Source organism: Aulostomus chinensis, chromosome 5 (assembly GCF_037954235.1).
Source record: "Aulostomus chinensis isolate RoL2024-O1b breed Wild chromosome 5, RoL_Achi_v1.0, whole genome shotgun sequence".
In the NCBI taxonomy this organism is placed as follows: domain Eukaryota; kingdom Metazoa; phylum Chordata; class Actinopteri; order Syngnathiformes; family Aulostomidae; genus Aulostomus; species Aulostomus chinensis.
The window spans coordinates 14,714,232-14,730,625 of record NC_141324.1 but is presented as its reverse complement, the minus strand read 5'-3'; the positions used below and the strand labels follow the sequence as shown (position 1 = coordinate 14,730,625).

At 44.2% G+C, this 16,394-nt stretch overlaps 2 protein-coding genes and 1 long non-coding RNA gene across 7 annotated transcripts in view; 2 read left to right on the top strand and 1 right to left on the bottom strand.

Moving 5' to 3' along the window:
• The window catches only part of LOC147261388 (calsyntenin-2-like), a 175,653-nt gene extending 175,190 nt beyond the window's left edge, over positions 1-463 (top strand). For both annotated transcript variants that reach the window (XM_086203374.1, XM_086203373.1), the window contains exons 17-18: positions 1-87; positions 188-463. The exon at positions 1-87 is cut by the window's left edge and continues 104 nt beyond it. In XM_086203374.1, coding sequence (XP_086059500.1) covers positions 1-87; positions 188-373 — 273 coding nt within the window. In that variant the 3' untranslated portion in view covers positions 374-463. The remainder of the gene's footprint in view (positions 88-187) is intronic.
• Positions 464-5,277: 4,814 nt separating this feature from the next.
• LOC147261387 (uncharacterized) lies at positions 5,278-10,379 on the top strand. The gene is made up of 3 exons (XR_015115752.1): positions 5,278-5,399; positions 9,192-9,246; positions 9,515-10,379. It is a non-coding gene; the product is annotated as an uncharacterized LOC147261387 (long non-coding RNA).
• LOC147261386 (SPRY domain-containing SOCS box protein 4-like) overlaps positions 7,466-16,394 on the bottom strand; it is an 82,055-nt gene continuing 73,126 nt past the window's right edge. For all 4 annotated transcript variants that reach the window (XM_086203370.1, XM_086203368.1, XM_086203371.1 and 1 more), the window contains one exon: positions 7,466-8,570. In XM_086203370.1, the coding sequence (XP_086059496.1) occupies positions 8,443-8,570 (128 nt within the window). In that variant the 3' untranslated portion in view covers positions 7,466-8,442. The remainder of the gene's footprint in view (positions 8,571-16,394) is intronic.

Below are 16,394 nucleotides of genomic sequence, written 5' to 3'. Positions count from 1 at the left end.
GTGTCCAGAGAGGATGAGGACGAGGTCAGAGATTCTGAGGTGGACTGGGACAAGTCTGCACTGACCATCACCGTCAACCCCATGGAGGTAAAGGCTGAACTGACGATGGGGTTGAATTTCTCCTGATGTATGTAAGATATTACCTGCTGCTGCACGTGGAAACTGGATTTTTACAATTGTTTTCTAGAATATAAAAGGAGCTCATGCGACTGATGAAGACGCAAAAGAAGAGGAGTGTGAGGAGGAAGAAGTGGATGAAGAACTGGTGGGAGGCATGACAAGTACCGAGTCAGACAACAGTGATGAGGAGGAAGAAGAGGAGGTACTGAAGGAGAGGAAGGAGGAGTGGGACAGATCGTCCATTACATACTGACCACACATGCAAACAAATTATACCTGCGCGCACGCGCACACGCATGCACGCACACACACACACACACACACACACACACACACACACACACACACACACACAAAACAAAAAAATCCACCTACACAGCCATTTATGCTTTTATCATTTTTAATTAAATGCTTCCCTCTGCTGGACAAATTCAGAACTACAGCTTCTCTTGGAGTCGATATGTGGTTGAGAGTCAGCACATTCTTCTTCTTATTCCCATCACAGGCAGTGAAGCAGTGCACAACACGATGAGTATCAAACCACTGCGCTGTGTTTCCATTCTATGTGCTGAATTAGCTGCAGTCGCATTGATGAAATTGAATTCCAATATTAATGAACCAGATGGTAAATATGAACATACAATGTCTCTCCTAAACAAAAGGACCCTCCATATTACAGACGATATTTGCAATGAAATACATTCTCAGATGCATTTTTTTAATCGGATGAAAAGAACAGTGAGATGTATCCATATATGATGTAGTGTGACGAAGTAGCTTTGCTTGGTTCACCATGACTCAGACAAAAGAAACTTGTTAGCATTTGTGTGTCTTCACCAAAATTCCGTTTGACCGGTGTTGTAGAACATAAAAGAGTAAAACTTGGTGTGTATCCTCTTTTCTTTCCATCTTTTCTTTCCTTGAAAAGTGTGTACTTATCTCTGTTACTCAAAAGACATCATCGATTCCACGTCTGCCTCATTTACATACAGAACAATGCAGGAGTAATAGCCCTGCTATGACTGACTAAAGTACTTTGTTCCAATATGATGACTATTCTATCAAATCTTATTGGAAACATTGATTGTCAACAAACAAGCCTGTTTGTTTGCATCCGTGTCCTCTAATATCTCTTCATGCTGTGGCTTGATGTAGCTTTAGATTAGTTGTTTCTTTTTTTTTCAGCAGATGGAATAATCTCTCCTGTCTTTGTTTTACACGTTAAAAGGGAGCTCACTATGCAATAACGAGCTCCAGGGGTTAAAAGTCGGGAAACTGCGACATCCCAACTTTTTGTGCCTATGTGTCAATCTCCGAAAACAGCAGAGTCCTACATTACCCATCATGCAATCTTTCGTTAATCTCTGTCTTTGCCTTGTAAACGCCTATCTTGCGACGTCATCATATTCGACAGTTTTTATCCAATCAGTTATACCATGTCTTGAATTTGGAGTTCCCCTTAACCAGTGGTCCCAATTAGACGCATCGCCATTCCATCGACAAGCAGAAGTGACGTTAAATGTAAAGAAGAGAACATCTAGAAGCATCTCCCCTCCCTGTATTCACCAGTAAAGCTCACGCCTCCATCAGATCAGTGGCTCCCATCCCTCTGTTAGCCTGGTTGTGATGTCACTATCATATTGTGCTTCTGACAGAGCAAACGATTCTTTTACATATAAAAACAAACCCTGTAAAAATGTCCAAGACAGTTATTTTATATATCTGTTTCTTTTTTGTAAAAAAAAAAAAAAAATTGTCGGGATTTCTCCTTCTTTATGGTCATCCCACTGCTTTCTGTATATTGACCAATAAAGACTTGTTTTAGACTCTAAAACTGTGACTGTGAGTTTGTGCACCTGAGGGTGTGAGACCACAGCGTGTGAAGAGGTGGTGGCTAGAAGGCCAGGGTTGAGGCTGCCGTCAGCATATCACTCCATTCATTCGTTCACATGGTCAGAAGCCCTGAAAAGCCTCGTGTGTATAAGCAACATGAGGTTTTTTTCATTAATTTGCAACCACAGTTCGTGAGGAACGCCCGTTCAAAGTGGACTGCGTGAGACTGTGTGGTACATGGAGCAACTTTCTAGTACTTCTCTTGTCTTCCAAGCTCCAGCGCAGTCATGTTTACTCATTGTTGGCAGATATCGTTGAGGCAGTACCTCTAAGAAAGCAGTAGAAGTACAAGTGAACATGAAAGTATCTGTTTGTGAGATCAACACACCGTGTGGGGATGTACGAGCTGATTCATCATCAGTAAGATGACATCTGTTCCTGCTACACACGATGAAAAATTCTGTCCAGTTTCCTCTTCATATGGAAGAATTTATGAAATAATTATTTTTATTTAATATTTTTTTAGTTAATTGAGTCTCTTGTAATGTAAGCAAATTGAGTGTGTGTGTGTGTGTGTGTGTGTGTGTGTGTGTGTGTGTGGCAGTGGCAGTGGCAGTGGCAGTGGCAGTGGCCTCGAGGTTTAGACAAGCAAACTGCTGGACTGGCAGCACAAATTTCGGCAGGGAATTCAACAATCACCAGCATTAGTCGGACTGAGTTGCCATCACGCTGACTCCTTACACTGACTTCGACATTTGTGGCCACCAGAGGTCGCTGCTGCCTCACATCCAAAGGCTTGCAGGAACTTGAGATTGAAAACATCTTTTGGCATCACTCGGATCAAACAATTTGTCTGATTATTTTTGCTCTGCTTGGATAATCACACAGAAGGAAAGCTGATCGCGCAGAGCTGATGCACCCGACGACAGCTGGGAGAAACTCCAGCCCTCCCGGCAACCTGCGTGGGATAGACAAAGAATAAATAGTTGAATGGATTGCTCCCGAATTAAAAGTGAAATATAAAAACTTAATCAACCGGTTTATTGCTCCTGTTTAAACTGCTCTTCAATCTGGACTCGCTCGCATGCCTGTTGTTGAGGTGCTTGATTTGTATCGACTGTTAAACTTGACTCGTCTTCTCCGTCATCACGAGCGCGTAGTCAGGGCGCGCCTGCTGACGGTGCTGAGGACGCTGCAGCCACACGCCGCGTGCAGTCAGAGCAGGTGGTCGCGGTCAAACTGGTTGATTTGAAGTGCGTCGGCTCAGAAGCACCTTGGCGCCTCACAATGTTTGCTTCAGCCTGCTTGTTCAGAGCGAAGCACGACTCACAAACTGAACAACACAAGTTTGTGGAAAAAATAATGACAATAATGGAAAGTTCTGTCTGCTGTTCCCTTTTTTCTGAAGTTCTTTTTTCTTCTTCCTTCTTCACATTAAGAAAAGTTGATGTGACAATCAGGCCGTAATGGCTGCCAGCAGGAGAACAACGCTGGGTTTTATGAACCATTTTCACTGTTCTGCCTCCTGTTATGGAGGTCACATGCAGCTTTGTTGCTATTTTAGTTTGAGAACATCTGGGTGAAATGTTGCAGACTGCGTGTGTGTGTGTGTGTGTGTGTGTGTGTGTGTGTGTGTGTGTGTGTGTGTGTGTGTGTGTGTGTGTGTGTGTGTGGGCGCAGTTGTTAGAGATGTCTTATTCATTGTCAGTCTATTTGGATCCAGGAGGTTGCTGGTGTCGTCAGCGCCTGATCAACCTGACCAGTTCTCTTCCTGGTCCAGCACCAGTTGAGAGCCTCCAGTCATTGTTTGATGAGACTTTGGATGTTGAAGAGTCGAGGAGTCCATGTCGCCTGCAAGATTTCTATTTAAATACTTCTAGAGAGTAAAACAAGGTTCATACATGTTTTTACTAATGATTTTGCCTGTAAGGGACATTTTTAGTGTTTCAATGTTTACACATTAAAAATAAATCAAAAATTCCCCGCTGGCCTGGGAACACCTGGGAAAGGGAAGTCCGGGGTTCCCTGCTGGGGCTGCAACTTCCACGAGCCGACCCCGGATAAGAGGTTGACCACTGACGGATGAGTAGACACGAATGACGCTGCATGTGTGACAACATACTTACCAAAGTAAGTCCACATTCTAGAGAGATTTTTTTCAGTTCATCTGAACCGAACCACTCGATCATTCAGGCATTTGGGAATAATTCTTCATGAGCTGCTTGTTGTTTTCCCCTGAGATCAATCACAGTTCCGTGTTGATTGGGAGCTGTGATTTCAATATCTGAGATCATGACAACATCCTGTGTGAAGGCCTCTTCAGCTGGAAGTGAAATGTAGACATTTTTTCAGCCTGTATGGACGGAGGGAAGGTAGTTTACCTTCCTACTTTTATGTTTGATGGATAATGAAAACAATCTTTGCCTGTAGTTAAAGAAAACGTGGAACTCCGAGTTCACGTCGGTGTGTGAGTACAACGCGTGAGTGTTTGTGTGATTGGAGGTTGTGGTGGTGGTGCATTGTGGGTACAGGATCATCATTCCACTGTTTATGGACCAATTGAGGCTTCAGCAGGAGTCTCACCTCCTCTCAGGAGTCCCTGTGCTCCACCCGGACAATCAGACACAACCTGTGCTGGGCACCTTACTTTGAAAGAGTTATTAGTTACAGTTACAAGTTACTTCTCCCAAAAAGTAACTGAGTTACTCCACAATTTCAGAAACTAGTTACCAGGGAAAGTAACTATTGTGTTACTCTTTTTTTCTTTTAAGTTTAAAAATGTCAAAGAATTTTTAATTTTTTTTATTAAAATCCAGCTGTGGCTGCTTGGAGGCGTGGCTCCTGTCCTTCTTACCAGCACCTGGCTGCTATCACCATTCGCCGTGTCACCGGTGTGTCTGGCTCTAGTTCAGTAGAAGCACGGGCCATCGAGAGGCACTTACATTGGATGCTGACGGCCTCGCTGCTCTCGCTCTGGGGCGACATAACCTACACTCAACATGTACATTTTGACCTCTAACCTCCATGAAGTTGCCGTCGTGCCTTTATGTCCATAGTTTGTGTGTGTGTGTGCTGCTAGGTGCTGGGTTTGTGTGTAAACACCCGCCCACCTGATGTCTCTGGTTGGCTCAACATGAAATCTTATACCCTTCACACTGAAAAACGCGTGTCAACGCGGGTTTTTGGACCCGCATTTGCTCGGCATTAGGGCGCATTCAAGCTTCCAAAAAACCCGGGTCTGAACTTCCGCTGTGCGAGCTGCGTGCTTGTGGTTTTCTCTCTCATACGTCATCACGCTGACAACGTCATCGTTACACAGAAACCTGCGCCGGAACACTGAGAGGCAAACAACCAACAATATGGACGTCGTGGAGTCGAACGTTCCCGTTGTCGGGACATCAGCAGGAGGACTGATCCTACGGCAGAGGCCAACACTGTCCAGAGAGGTGAGTGAGCAGCTCTCAGCCCAGCCCAGGTGTTTTCCATTTATTTATTTTTTTCCGGCGCTTCCACGATGACCGCCTGACAGGCGGCACAGTGACAAAATCAGGATGCGACAGGAAGGTCGCGTGAAACCTGAGACGACGGGTGGCCTTTTTCACACTGCAGGCCAGCCGAGCCGTTAAACACCCGGGTCGCTTGGCGAGTCGGTCGACGCGGGTCGAAATCCCGAGCCGAAAAACCCGCGTTGACCCGCGTTTTTGGCGCAGTGTGAAAGGGGTTGTCCCTCCCCTCCCCCCTCACCAAAGGAGAAAAACACGCATGTCTGTATGTGCCGAGTAGGATGGGCTTCATTGAGTAGCTTCAGTAACGCGTAGTTACGGCGTGTTGGTAACGGTAACGGCGTTGTAACGATAGAGACAGTAATTAGTTAGATTACCCGTTACTGAAAAAAGTAACGCCGCTTATTTTAACGCCGTTTTTCCCATCACTGGACACAACAGCAGGTCTCAGCTCCCTCTGACTCTCTTCACCGCAGCTCTGAGTGTCAAATGTAATTAACACCAATTACATTTGACTTCTTTCAGACACAAAATGACTCGTTTGTTGCTCATAGAACGTTGAGAACATGATTTTTCCATTCAGTTTGCTTTAATTCACATTTCATTTCCGTTGATGTCGTCTGTCCAGACTGTACATTCTACTACTGGTCTGAAGGGTCCTGACGGACACTGGAAGAAAGACCTCCATCCTCACTAATATGAACATTTTAATAATAATGATAATAATATTAATAATAATAATGATAAAGCAGCATTTTACAAACAAGACTTCTCTCCCTTCATCACCAGCATCTTTGTATTAAATTTACCTGAATGTAACCATCAATGATCAATAAAAAAACTAGCTTGTGATAAATACACATCATCTTCATCATCATCATCATCATCCTGCCATCATCAGTATCAAACTTCACACTCACAATAAAATTAATAATGATGAAGAATACAAACTCAGAGGTAAAAAAAAAAAAGTGACTCAAGTCTATTTTTCAGGAAATTAAACATGATTGGTCAAGTGTGTGTGTGTGTGTGTGTGTGTGTGTATTAGGTATGCGTTTCGCCATCATAAAGTAACTTCTGGAGTGAGGACCTTTATTCAGGTCTTTACGTGGGGCTGCGCCGCAACTCTTTCACTTGTCACATGGTTGTGATGACATCAGTCCTTGTCTGATGTCACGCTGCACCAAACTGGTAGCAGCGTCATGTTAAACCAGCACCGTCTTCACTACAGGCCACATCATCGAGATGTTGAAGTCACACCTCCTGCATCACTCCTCGGTGACTCCAGAACGCAGTAAGAGGCAGCCACGTAGATTTAGCGCCAGGCTAATAAGAACTGACAACAGCAAAACCGATCAAGAATATTCCTCTAGTCTCTAATCCACCTCTTCTTAATCCAGCTGTGCGATCAGTAACGCACTTTGATTGAAGCTACAAACCAGAAGAATCACACTTCTGTGCTACCGAGCCTGTTAGACGTGCCGGCGAGTCACGGTCACCCCACCAGTGAATGGAGTTTGGTCCCAGCTCAAAGCCAAGTGTCTTCGTCACATCTGAATTCTCACTTTAGCGACAGGCTAGAAAAGATTCTATCTGGGTCTTGGACTTGCTCACACTGATGTCCCACAGGTCAGGGCTGGGCTTGTAGTGATGGTTAAAGTTAGTTTATAGGAATTCCAAGTCACTGTCAGTGTGTGTGTGCGTGCGTGCGCGTGTGTGTGTTGGTCATGCAGAAGCAGTTCCTCCTCCAGAGCCAGTGTTACTTGCTGTGTGGTCATTAAGACAGATACTGTCCAGTACCAGCGAGCCACAGCAGCTGCTAGAACAGCAGGTCAGCCTCGTCTCACCGTCCTGGAGCAGCTCAGAGATTTGTAGGAAATACTTTGGTCGTGATTGACATCAAAACACACTGACTTACATCAGGGAGGTTCGGCCCGCTTGTTTTTCTAAAAAAAAAAAAAAAAAAAAAAAAAAAAGCCCCTTTCAAACACGCTGCTACTTATGAGAGACGAGCCGACACGTCACTCCACATCATTTCCTATCAGCTCTGACGAGGACGCTATGAAGTGTGTCGTTCCATCGATTAGTGACACAAACATTGATGGTCCTCAGATTATCTTTTAAAAAAGAACTTATTAAAGTAATTACTAGTAACAAAGTAATTACTGCTTTTGTTGGTGAAACTATTTTTGAAAGCACCATAATCTGCCGCGGGAGCAGACGATCCCTTATCTTGTGCGCTGAGACACAAAATCAGCAGTGAAATCAATTGAATAAATAAAATAATTGCTAAGTGGTGCTGGTTAATTTAGACGCGGGAGCTGAATAAATGGATGCTGAACCATCTTCTTCCCTCATATCGCTAATTTCTAACTCCCCTCTGTTTCCCAGCAGCCCCTGGGCTCCCTCTCATAAAGCAGCCGTCTGCTACATGTGTGAAAGGAACTTAACAATCGTCAAATGTCCACATGAGGATCGACTCTGGGAGCAGCCAGAGCCGCAGTCAGCCGCACCAAAACACTTGTGCTTAACTCGTCTGCAGCCCATCACCTGAGCCAGTGGAGCCATGATACGCTCCCTGACTGGATTATGTCATGAAGGCCTCTGGGGTAGCAGGCGTGTGTGCTCTCTGTCTCTCTCTATCTACAGTCTCTAATCTCATCACTAGGTGGCGACACTGCCACGTCTCTCTCCACACTGTGCCGTCAGAGGACGAGTGTGATGGGAGACCATCGTCATCAATAACTTATTTCAAGTCTAAAAATGAATGAAAAAGCAGCTGAAAGTCCTGAAGACGCTGGTGCTGTCTGAGAGCCTGGACCGTCCTCACCCGCTCCACCATCCGGGAGCGCCTCTCCTTCCTCCTGCTCCCGAGTCATCAATCATTTCCTCTTCTCTTGCGTCGTTCCTTTCATCCATCTGTCTTTAGACTGTGCGGTGGTTGGGTTTGTGTCGTTGTTCTCCCAGGTGGCTCTGCTGGTGGCAGTCACTGGTACTGGAGGTAATTTTTAAGGGACTGAGGAAGAGGGAGGCTCTCAATCTCTTGAAGTCGCTCCCGACCCAACGCCAGGCGGGCCGCACGCCGACAGAGGTCCATCAGAGGAAGGGGCTCGGCTTCGGAGAGAGCAGAGAGAGGAGGAAGAGAGTCATCACCTGAGAGAATGAGTGGCTGGATTTCTTTTCTGTCTCTCTCTCACACACACACACACGCACATGCACTTTTGCCGTTAGTGCATGAATAATACATCTTTATATGTCTTATGCATGAAGGAATGACAGACAGAGGCAGAGGGCTAGAGAGTGATGTTGCACACTTTTAAATATTTACACCTCTACCACAAGCCACCTGTGACACCTGTCCTTAACCAGTCTCACACACACACACACACACATTTTTTTAAGAACTGTCAGTAAAGTGTATAAAACACAACTTCATTCAAATGTGACGTTCATGTGTGTTTTCCTACTCAGCTGAACCTTCCTGGTCAGTGTGTGACCTTCATCCTCTCTCGAGGGTGAAGGAGGTAACTGATACAGGAGGCTGCGGTCGGAGCTGCGGGGCGCACACACACACACACACACACACACACACACACACAGGGGAGGTGGAGGCAGATGAGTGGTGCTTTGGTGGAAAAAAAAAGTGTATGTGTGTGTTGGGGGGGGGGGGGTGTTGTCCTCTGAATGGCGGACGTGATATCAATGAACACTCACATTCTCCTGCATCTCTGTTAGACTGATCTGGGTGTTCCACAGCTGGAGGTGAGAGCAGCTGATGCAGATGTTCTGGGTCAGTACATTTGACTGGTTTCTCTCTTTTTCCTTTTTTAAATGTGCTGCAGTGAATTTATTTATTTCAAATAGAAAACTTAACTAAATGTATCTCCATGCCTCAGAACTAAACTTTGTTTAAAAGAAATGGAAAAGCAATATAGATCGATATTCCCAGCAGATAAACAGTGTATTGAGGAAAGTCTAATGTTGTAAAGGTCATGCGCAATGCAAGTGGTGATAAGTTGCAATTTTGAATGAAAAGAATTTTTTTTTTTTAAATGCAGGAATGAATAAAACCCGACGACCTGAAACCTCAACAGCGTTTATCAGCATGGCAGCCTCTCCTCAACGTCTCTGTCTGCTCTGCTCAGTTCATGAATCCAGATAAAAGAGAAGGCATCTGAAATAATCCGTATTCCATCACCAGAAAGAAGAAAATCACATTTTACAAGAGCGCAAACAGACAATAAAACAACAAAAGTAGCCGGCCTGCCAAGCGCAGAAACCAGAATCAATACACAAATAAATGAAAGATGTGTGGGTGGAGAGAGGCACCCAGCAGCACCTCTTTGTTTCTGCTCTTAATACATCAAACCAGTCTGGTTAGTTTGCCTGTACAATTGGGCTGCCCACAGATGTGCCTGCTTGCTTATCGACCTCATGAGCTCAGGCGTCAATTGATGCTGATTTAAAAAGAAAAAAAATATTAGCGTGATGACGACGGTCCGTATCCTTGGTGTTTGGTTCTCTTGATGAAGGAATCAAACTTCTTTCCTTTCTACATCGACAACTGATGGCATCATCAGTTTCCCTTACGTGGAATGAGCACGAGCGAATGATCTGATTTCAGAGTGCAGCTGTGTGTGTGTGTACTTGCTTTTTTTGTTATCTTTTGGAGACCTTTTCTGATATAACCACTAACCTTATCAGGACCCCTAGTCCTCATGGGGACCAAAGACCGGTCCTAATGCGGCAGAACTTAATTTATGAACACCTGGTCAAAGTTCGAGTGAAGGTGTAAACTTCAGTTAGCTTGAGGTTGAGGGTCAGGCATCAATTGTTAGGGTTAGGGTTAAGATTAGGGCTGGGGTTAGGATAGTCACATGAATGGAAGTCAATGGAATGTCCTAATAAGGATAGCTGCACAAACCTGTGAGTGTGTGTGTGTGTGTGTGTGTGTGGTGGGGTCAACTGGTCAGCAGGTTGCTGGTTCGATTACTGGCTCCTCCAGAAGCTGTTGAAGCATCCTTGAGCTACAATGAACCGCTAATTGTTCCTGACGAGACTGCTGAGCTGGCTCTCAGTGTGTGTGTGTGTGTGTGTGATGTGATGTGATGTGAAGTTCAAAAGGTTGTAAAGAATAATATCAGTGTTACACCATGAACTCTGCTACAGCCTATGAACCAAGTGACCCCACCAACAACAACGGCCCCCTACCACCACTACACAGAGCGGAATAAAATGCAGGGAAATGGGGCAGAACAGCCACAATGGCAGCCATTCAAATGGAGAGGAGGAAGAGGAGAGGAGGGGAGGACAGGAGAGGGGAGGGGAGCATGAGTGTTACAGATGAAAGAGCAGCAGAGATCTGGGTGAGAGGCTCTGTAAACACTGGGGGTGTGAGACGTGTAAATAAAGGAGCAGGAAATCAGTGGAGATGCCCTCAGACAAGAGGGACCCTTCAACACTTTCCCCTGATGAGCCTTTCCTCCGGGGCAGGACAAAGATGACATCAGATCAAACTCTGCTCACTGGGATGTTTTTTATTATCGGCACATCAGGCGCTAATTTCAGGGGGAATTCTCTGTTTGCACAGGGAGTGAGACGTCACTCCGTGTGCAGTATTCCCTCTCCAGTCTTCAACCGTTACGTCCCCTGAAGCGCTTTCCACCTCCGACTAGAAACCTTTGCTTTTTAAAGGTTGTTAAATTCATATTAAAACTGCGGACCCACAAATTGCTCATTCCCGTGAGGTCCTCACCTGCCGATAGGTGATATGTCCAGATAGTATGAACAAGTGTGTATGATACACAAGCTGAGTAGCTCCTGAAGCATTAACGTGAACATTTAGTCAGATCTTTATTGCTCTGAGGAAAAGAAGAAACTGGACTGAAAATATTGTTGACGTGATGATGTCACAAAGCGTTGGCAACAACTCTGGGCCGTGCAAGCAACAGGTTTAGGATCGATGAACGATTGGAATGTTCAAGCTTGAAGCCTGACGTCTTCCTCTAGAGACAAGCATCATCATCATCATCATCATCCTTCCACAGGTGTGAATTACTTTGCTCAAGACCTCAGACCAAGCTAGTCTGGTAACACCCCCCCCCCCCCATACACACACACACACACATAGCCCCACTTGTGTGTTCAAGGTTATACCACATGGTAGAGGATGCCCAATCTGTCTCACACACACAAACACACCCACTCCAGTGTGTGTCCTTTCAGTGTGACTGTCACATCCATGCACGCACACACACACACACACACAGAAAACACTTGTGTGCAGTCATAATGACTCACATGCCGTGTTTTTTTAAATTTTTTATTTCAGTTTGACCTCAGCTTGACTCTCATTTGCTTTGCCATTTTGTGAGCGGCTCTCATCACATTAGCAGGACGCAGACTGGGTGAGCGCTGCTGTGCGGCGGCGTCAACATCAGCGAGCAGATAAGTGATCCGCACTGAGAGGGAGTGGAGCGACTCGCCGAAGACACGCAAGTGAGGACGAGAGGATGCAGACGACTCGTAACTCTTCATCATCCAGGTGCCGGTGCCGCTCGCTGATGTGGTTCCGTGAGGCCGGATCTCTCCGGAAGGTTGATTCTCCCATTAAATACAACATTCAACTCTCCTCATGTGTGAGTAATTAAACTGAACATCCGGTACAATTTTTGTATTTGTGTGTTGATTACTTTTATTTGAATACATTATTTATATCTATTTAATTTATTTGTATTTATGTTGTAGGATCCCCAGGATTTCGATTGTCTTTGTCTGCTCTTCTTTTCTCCTCATGGGATTTGTGCATTTGCTCTCTCTGTGTTTCTGTCACACTTTTTTTTTTAAATAAAAAAATTGAAATATTTCAGTTTTTTCAGGAAGTGATAACACTGATCAACTAACTCTTTGAATTGAAAGAGTTCATGCAGTTCGATATTAAACTTGGTGTTACAGTACTACAGGCTTTCAGTTTATATAGAGCCAGCAGAATTAAACACACACACACACACACACACACACAATAATTTAGTGCTAACATCCTCTGACAGGCTCCAAAGTGTTTGGTTTTCTATTTCACATCCATCACAAATACCTGACCAAGGTTAGTTAGAACGTCTGCATGCATCAGGAGCTTAATGGAAACACTAAACAGCCCCATAATGCATTGCAGCATTCAGTCAGCTCAGTGGTGGCCACGCGGCCGATGGATCTTTTCACCACTGAAAGCGTTTCAGGTGAGAAATTAACCGAGTAGATCTGCAATCTGAGGCAGGTTCTCAAAAATAATGGCAATGCTATTACAATAATTTTGGAGGTCTGCTGAGCTGATGAGTTAAAGAAAGAAAGAAAGAAAAGATGATTAAAGCTGCTTCCAAGATATATAAAAAAAAACCCTGATGTGCAAATATTTTGCATCTCAGCTTGGTGAGAAGAGCGCCCAGCTGCATGCTTCAGTGTGAACATTCAGCAGGAAATAGCTGCCTGTCGATGGAGTTGGCAGGATGTAAAGGAGGGATGTCACAACTCACAGCCATGGGCTTCTGGTCCTGCGGGACTTTTATCAGTTGACTTTAGTGTCAGAATGTGTTGGCGGAACAGCTGGCAGGCCCCGCCCTGGTTCAGGACTTGTTTTTCTCCGACTATTTCAAAGCAGCGGGTTTGAATGCAAATGTGCATCAGGAAGCACAGATGTCGTGTAAGCAGGGCGATTTTTGTTTCACAAGATGTCACCAAACGCTACTGATCCTGTGCAAAGTGGTCCAAATTAAAACTTCATGGAACGACTTATGAAACGCTTCAATATGGAGGCTGGTGACAAAAGTTAAATGAGCTTGGCTTAAGAAAATAACCTCACGTGCACGTGCGTGCGTGCACACACACACACACACACACACACACACACACACACGATTACAGAGTGAAAGTTTGGTAACGAGAAAGCTGTTCTACATCTTCCATCAAAGTCTCCTATCATGACGTCCCCGATGTAAAGTTTGTCTGTAGTCGCCACTACAGGAGGGAACCCATTTTAGGAATCCAAGCTGAACATGTGAAACTTAAATTCTGCTCAGCAAAACTATGAACACATGATGTTTTTACAGGCACCCAAGCACAACACGTCCCATCGTCCAACTCCAGCTCATTAGCTGCTCTGGAGGAAAAACTCTAATTTGTTCTGCTGACTTACTGCTGAGACAAGCAGCTCCATGACAGGAAGGGTCAACTGTGACCATCTGAAATATCAATTAGAGGATTTTTTTCTTGCTAAATAAAACTATTCTGGAATTTTAGAAAGGGTGAAATGGGTTGTAGCACCTCCTCTCTCTGTGTGTTTGTGTACAGCGTTTGTGTACAGTGTGTGTATGTGTGTGTTTGTACATATCAAGAGGGGCAGTTTTGTACCAAATCCAATTAATCGGGCCACACTCGCCAGCTCTTTAGTGCTCAGTTATGCGGGGACAATTTCAGCATTTATCACTGTGGATGGAGACACGGAGGGGGGACACTGCAAAATCTGTTCCCTTTGTTTCCCTCCAGAGGAACAAAAAAACAAAACATGAAAAACCTGTGAAAAATAAATAAATAAATAAATAAAGCTTAGAGTGGACATGAAAGGTGAAAAACTCCCTTGCTAAACTACAGTCTGTGCAATCTAAATAGAGACTTGATTAGCGTCCTGGAAAACAGGGAGATCCAAAAATTCAAATCTCACGTGAGTTACTGTTCCCAGCCGTTGACCGTTTGCTGAGCTCTTTCCCTTAGCAGTGACAGTCCAATCGCAGCTTAGCAACCGTAACTAGGCACGGCACACCTGTAGTGTTCAGGTAAAACTGCATACAGTTTTAAGGTCAATGACTAGTATGCAAATGCTATGAAGCTTTTTATTTTTTTAAGTAAGATTTCATTGGAGCAAAATGTACTTGAGTTTTGTCAAATGTTAAATCAGAATGACACGATAACTTGTTTTGGGATTTTCACATCAGGACAGGCCTCGAAACGTTAAACTGCGGATCAGTAATGCAAATATGTTATAGTTTAGTCAAACATTGTTTTGAACAACAAGCTAACTGCTATACAGGAAAACACAGGTTTTTACATGCTGACTTTTTTCAAGGGATGTGAAAGTATCAACCAATGTACAGGACGAATCATTTTTTGTTATCAGCCAGCTAAGCATAGATTGCAACTAGCACACTACCACTCATAAAATACGCCAGCAATCGCTGCAGGCTAATTTCAGGTGGCTAAAGGCCTAAAGGTGGTTGCCAGCTTCATGAAGACCAATATACTACAACAGCCAATGACATCTAGAAATTTCATTCTCTAAAATCATTGTGTGACAGTAGATAACCTGACCGGCATGGCCATAGTCTTAGCTTAGCTGAACGTGGTGATGTTACAGGGAAATAACGTATAATCTCGGGCTTTTCTCTTGATATAAATAACATCAAGATAACTAAACTGCTGAAAAAGGAAAGTGCTGCTCTTTCAACATTCTTCAACTTGTTGCCTCGCTCTTCTTAGCATCAGATGCTTCCAAGGTATTAACTGCCATTATTCTCTTTTTCTGAAAAGTCAGCAGTTGTCAACCCAATTTTGCGCTGTGATTGAGTTATCGACCAAATCGCAGAGCTAACTGTAGCTGAACTAGCTAGCTAGCGGAGAAGTGCCATTCCAGACAGACAAAGAGGTGGTTGCTGGTTAGAAATATGAAGACTGACATCTACACTTTTCAAGTCTTTAACTGTGGGACAACAAAAAACATGACATGATGCGACACTGAGGACATGTAGCTTAGCAACAACAGGACAATGAAATGCATTAGCAAGAGCATTAGCGATGTTAAAATGCGATTATAATGATTATAGATAATGAATAGACTGTTCATTAAATTATTCAAGCCCTGTATAACCTCAAAACAACTATAAATACGCATGAGCTCCACTCATCATCCACTGCCATCCAGACGTGTACGATGACAGCGTACTGCATTATACACGTAATCAGCTAGACTTAATGACTTCAATTGGAATATTCTGATAAGATTTTACTCTTAATGGCGCCGTCTCTATCATGTCTTATCCTATTAGCATCTCCACCAGTGGTAAGGGACGGTAATGAGGGTGCTATGCAGTAGGTCATCTACCTCTGCATCATTACACACCAAGTTTCACATTACATTACGCATTAGTCGGCTGTCAGATTGGACTTTCAGTGCTACTAACAAACAGAATATTCCCTGCTCACATAAGGTCTGTTTATCGAACCCTCCAGGGCTGAATCAAAATTCATTAGCTGAACAGAGAGATGAATACTGAAAGACCCCGATGGGAAAATGGTGCAAGTACTGCAATAAACATTTGGAGGAAGAAAAAAAAAAAGTTCATACACAATCATTTCTCCTTCCAGCTTCTCAGACATTTAAGCGAGTGCTGGGAATCAAACTGGCTGTGATGAGTTGTTCCAACTACAATCTGCTGAGATCCAATTATGTGAGGGTGGCAGACATGCACGAATGTTTTCAGCGGGTTTCCTGATGAGCACCGCTACATTCCAAGTCATCCCAGCTGGTGAAGAGCATCTTTCCTGATGAGACATTTTATGTGGATATGAATTGAGAACTTCAGGTCCTCTGCAATGCGAACAAGAAGTAATAGGGCCACACAATGTGACACGATCCCTGTAATGAGATGCGGCGCACAGCAGTGCAGGGCAAGATTTATTGTCTGCGGGCTATGCTAATTGGAATGAGGGTGAATCTGGTGGTATCACTTTTATGATGGATGTAAAAATTGACTTGAGGAGAGGGCAGGGAGTCACATAAAGCCTGATAGATGATTGGTGAGTTTAAAAGAAAAAAAAACAGTGGAAAAAGAGAAAACCCGCCTTAATGAAAGTGGGAGGAGGAATCAGATACAATGTGGGATGGAGAACACG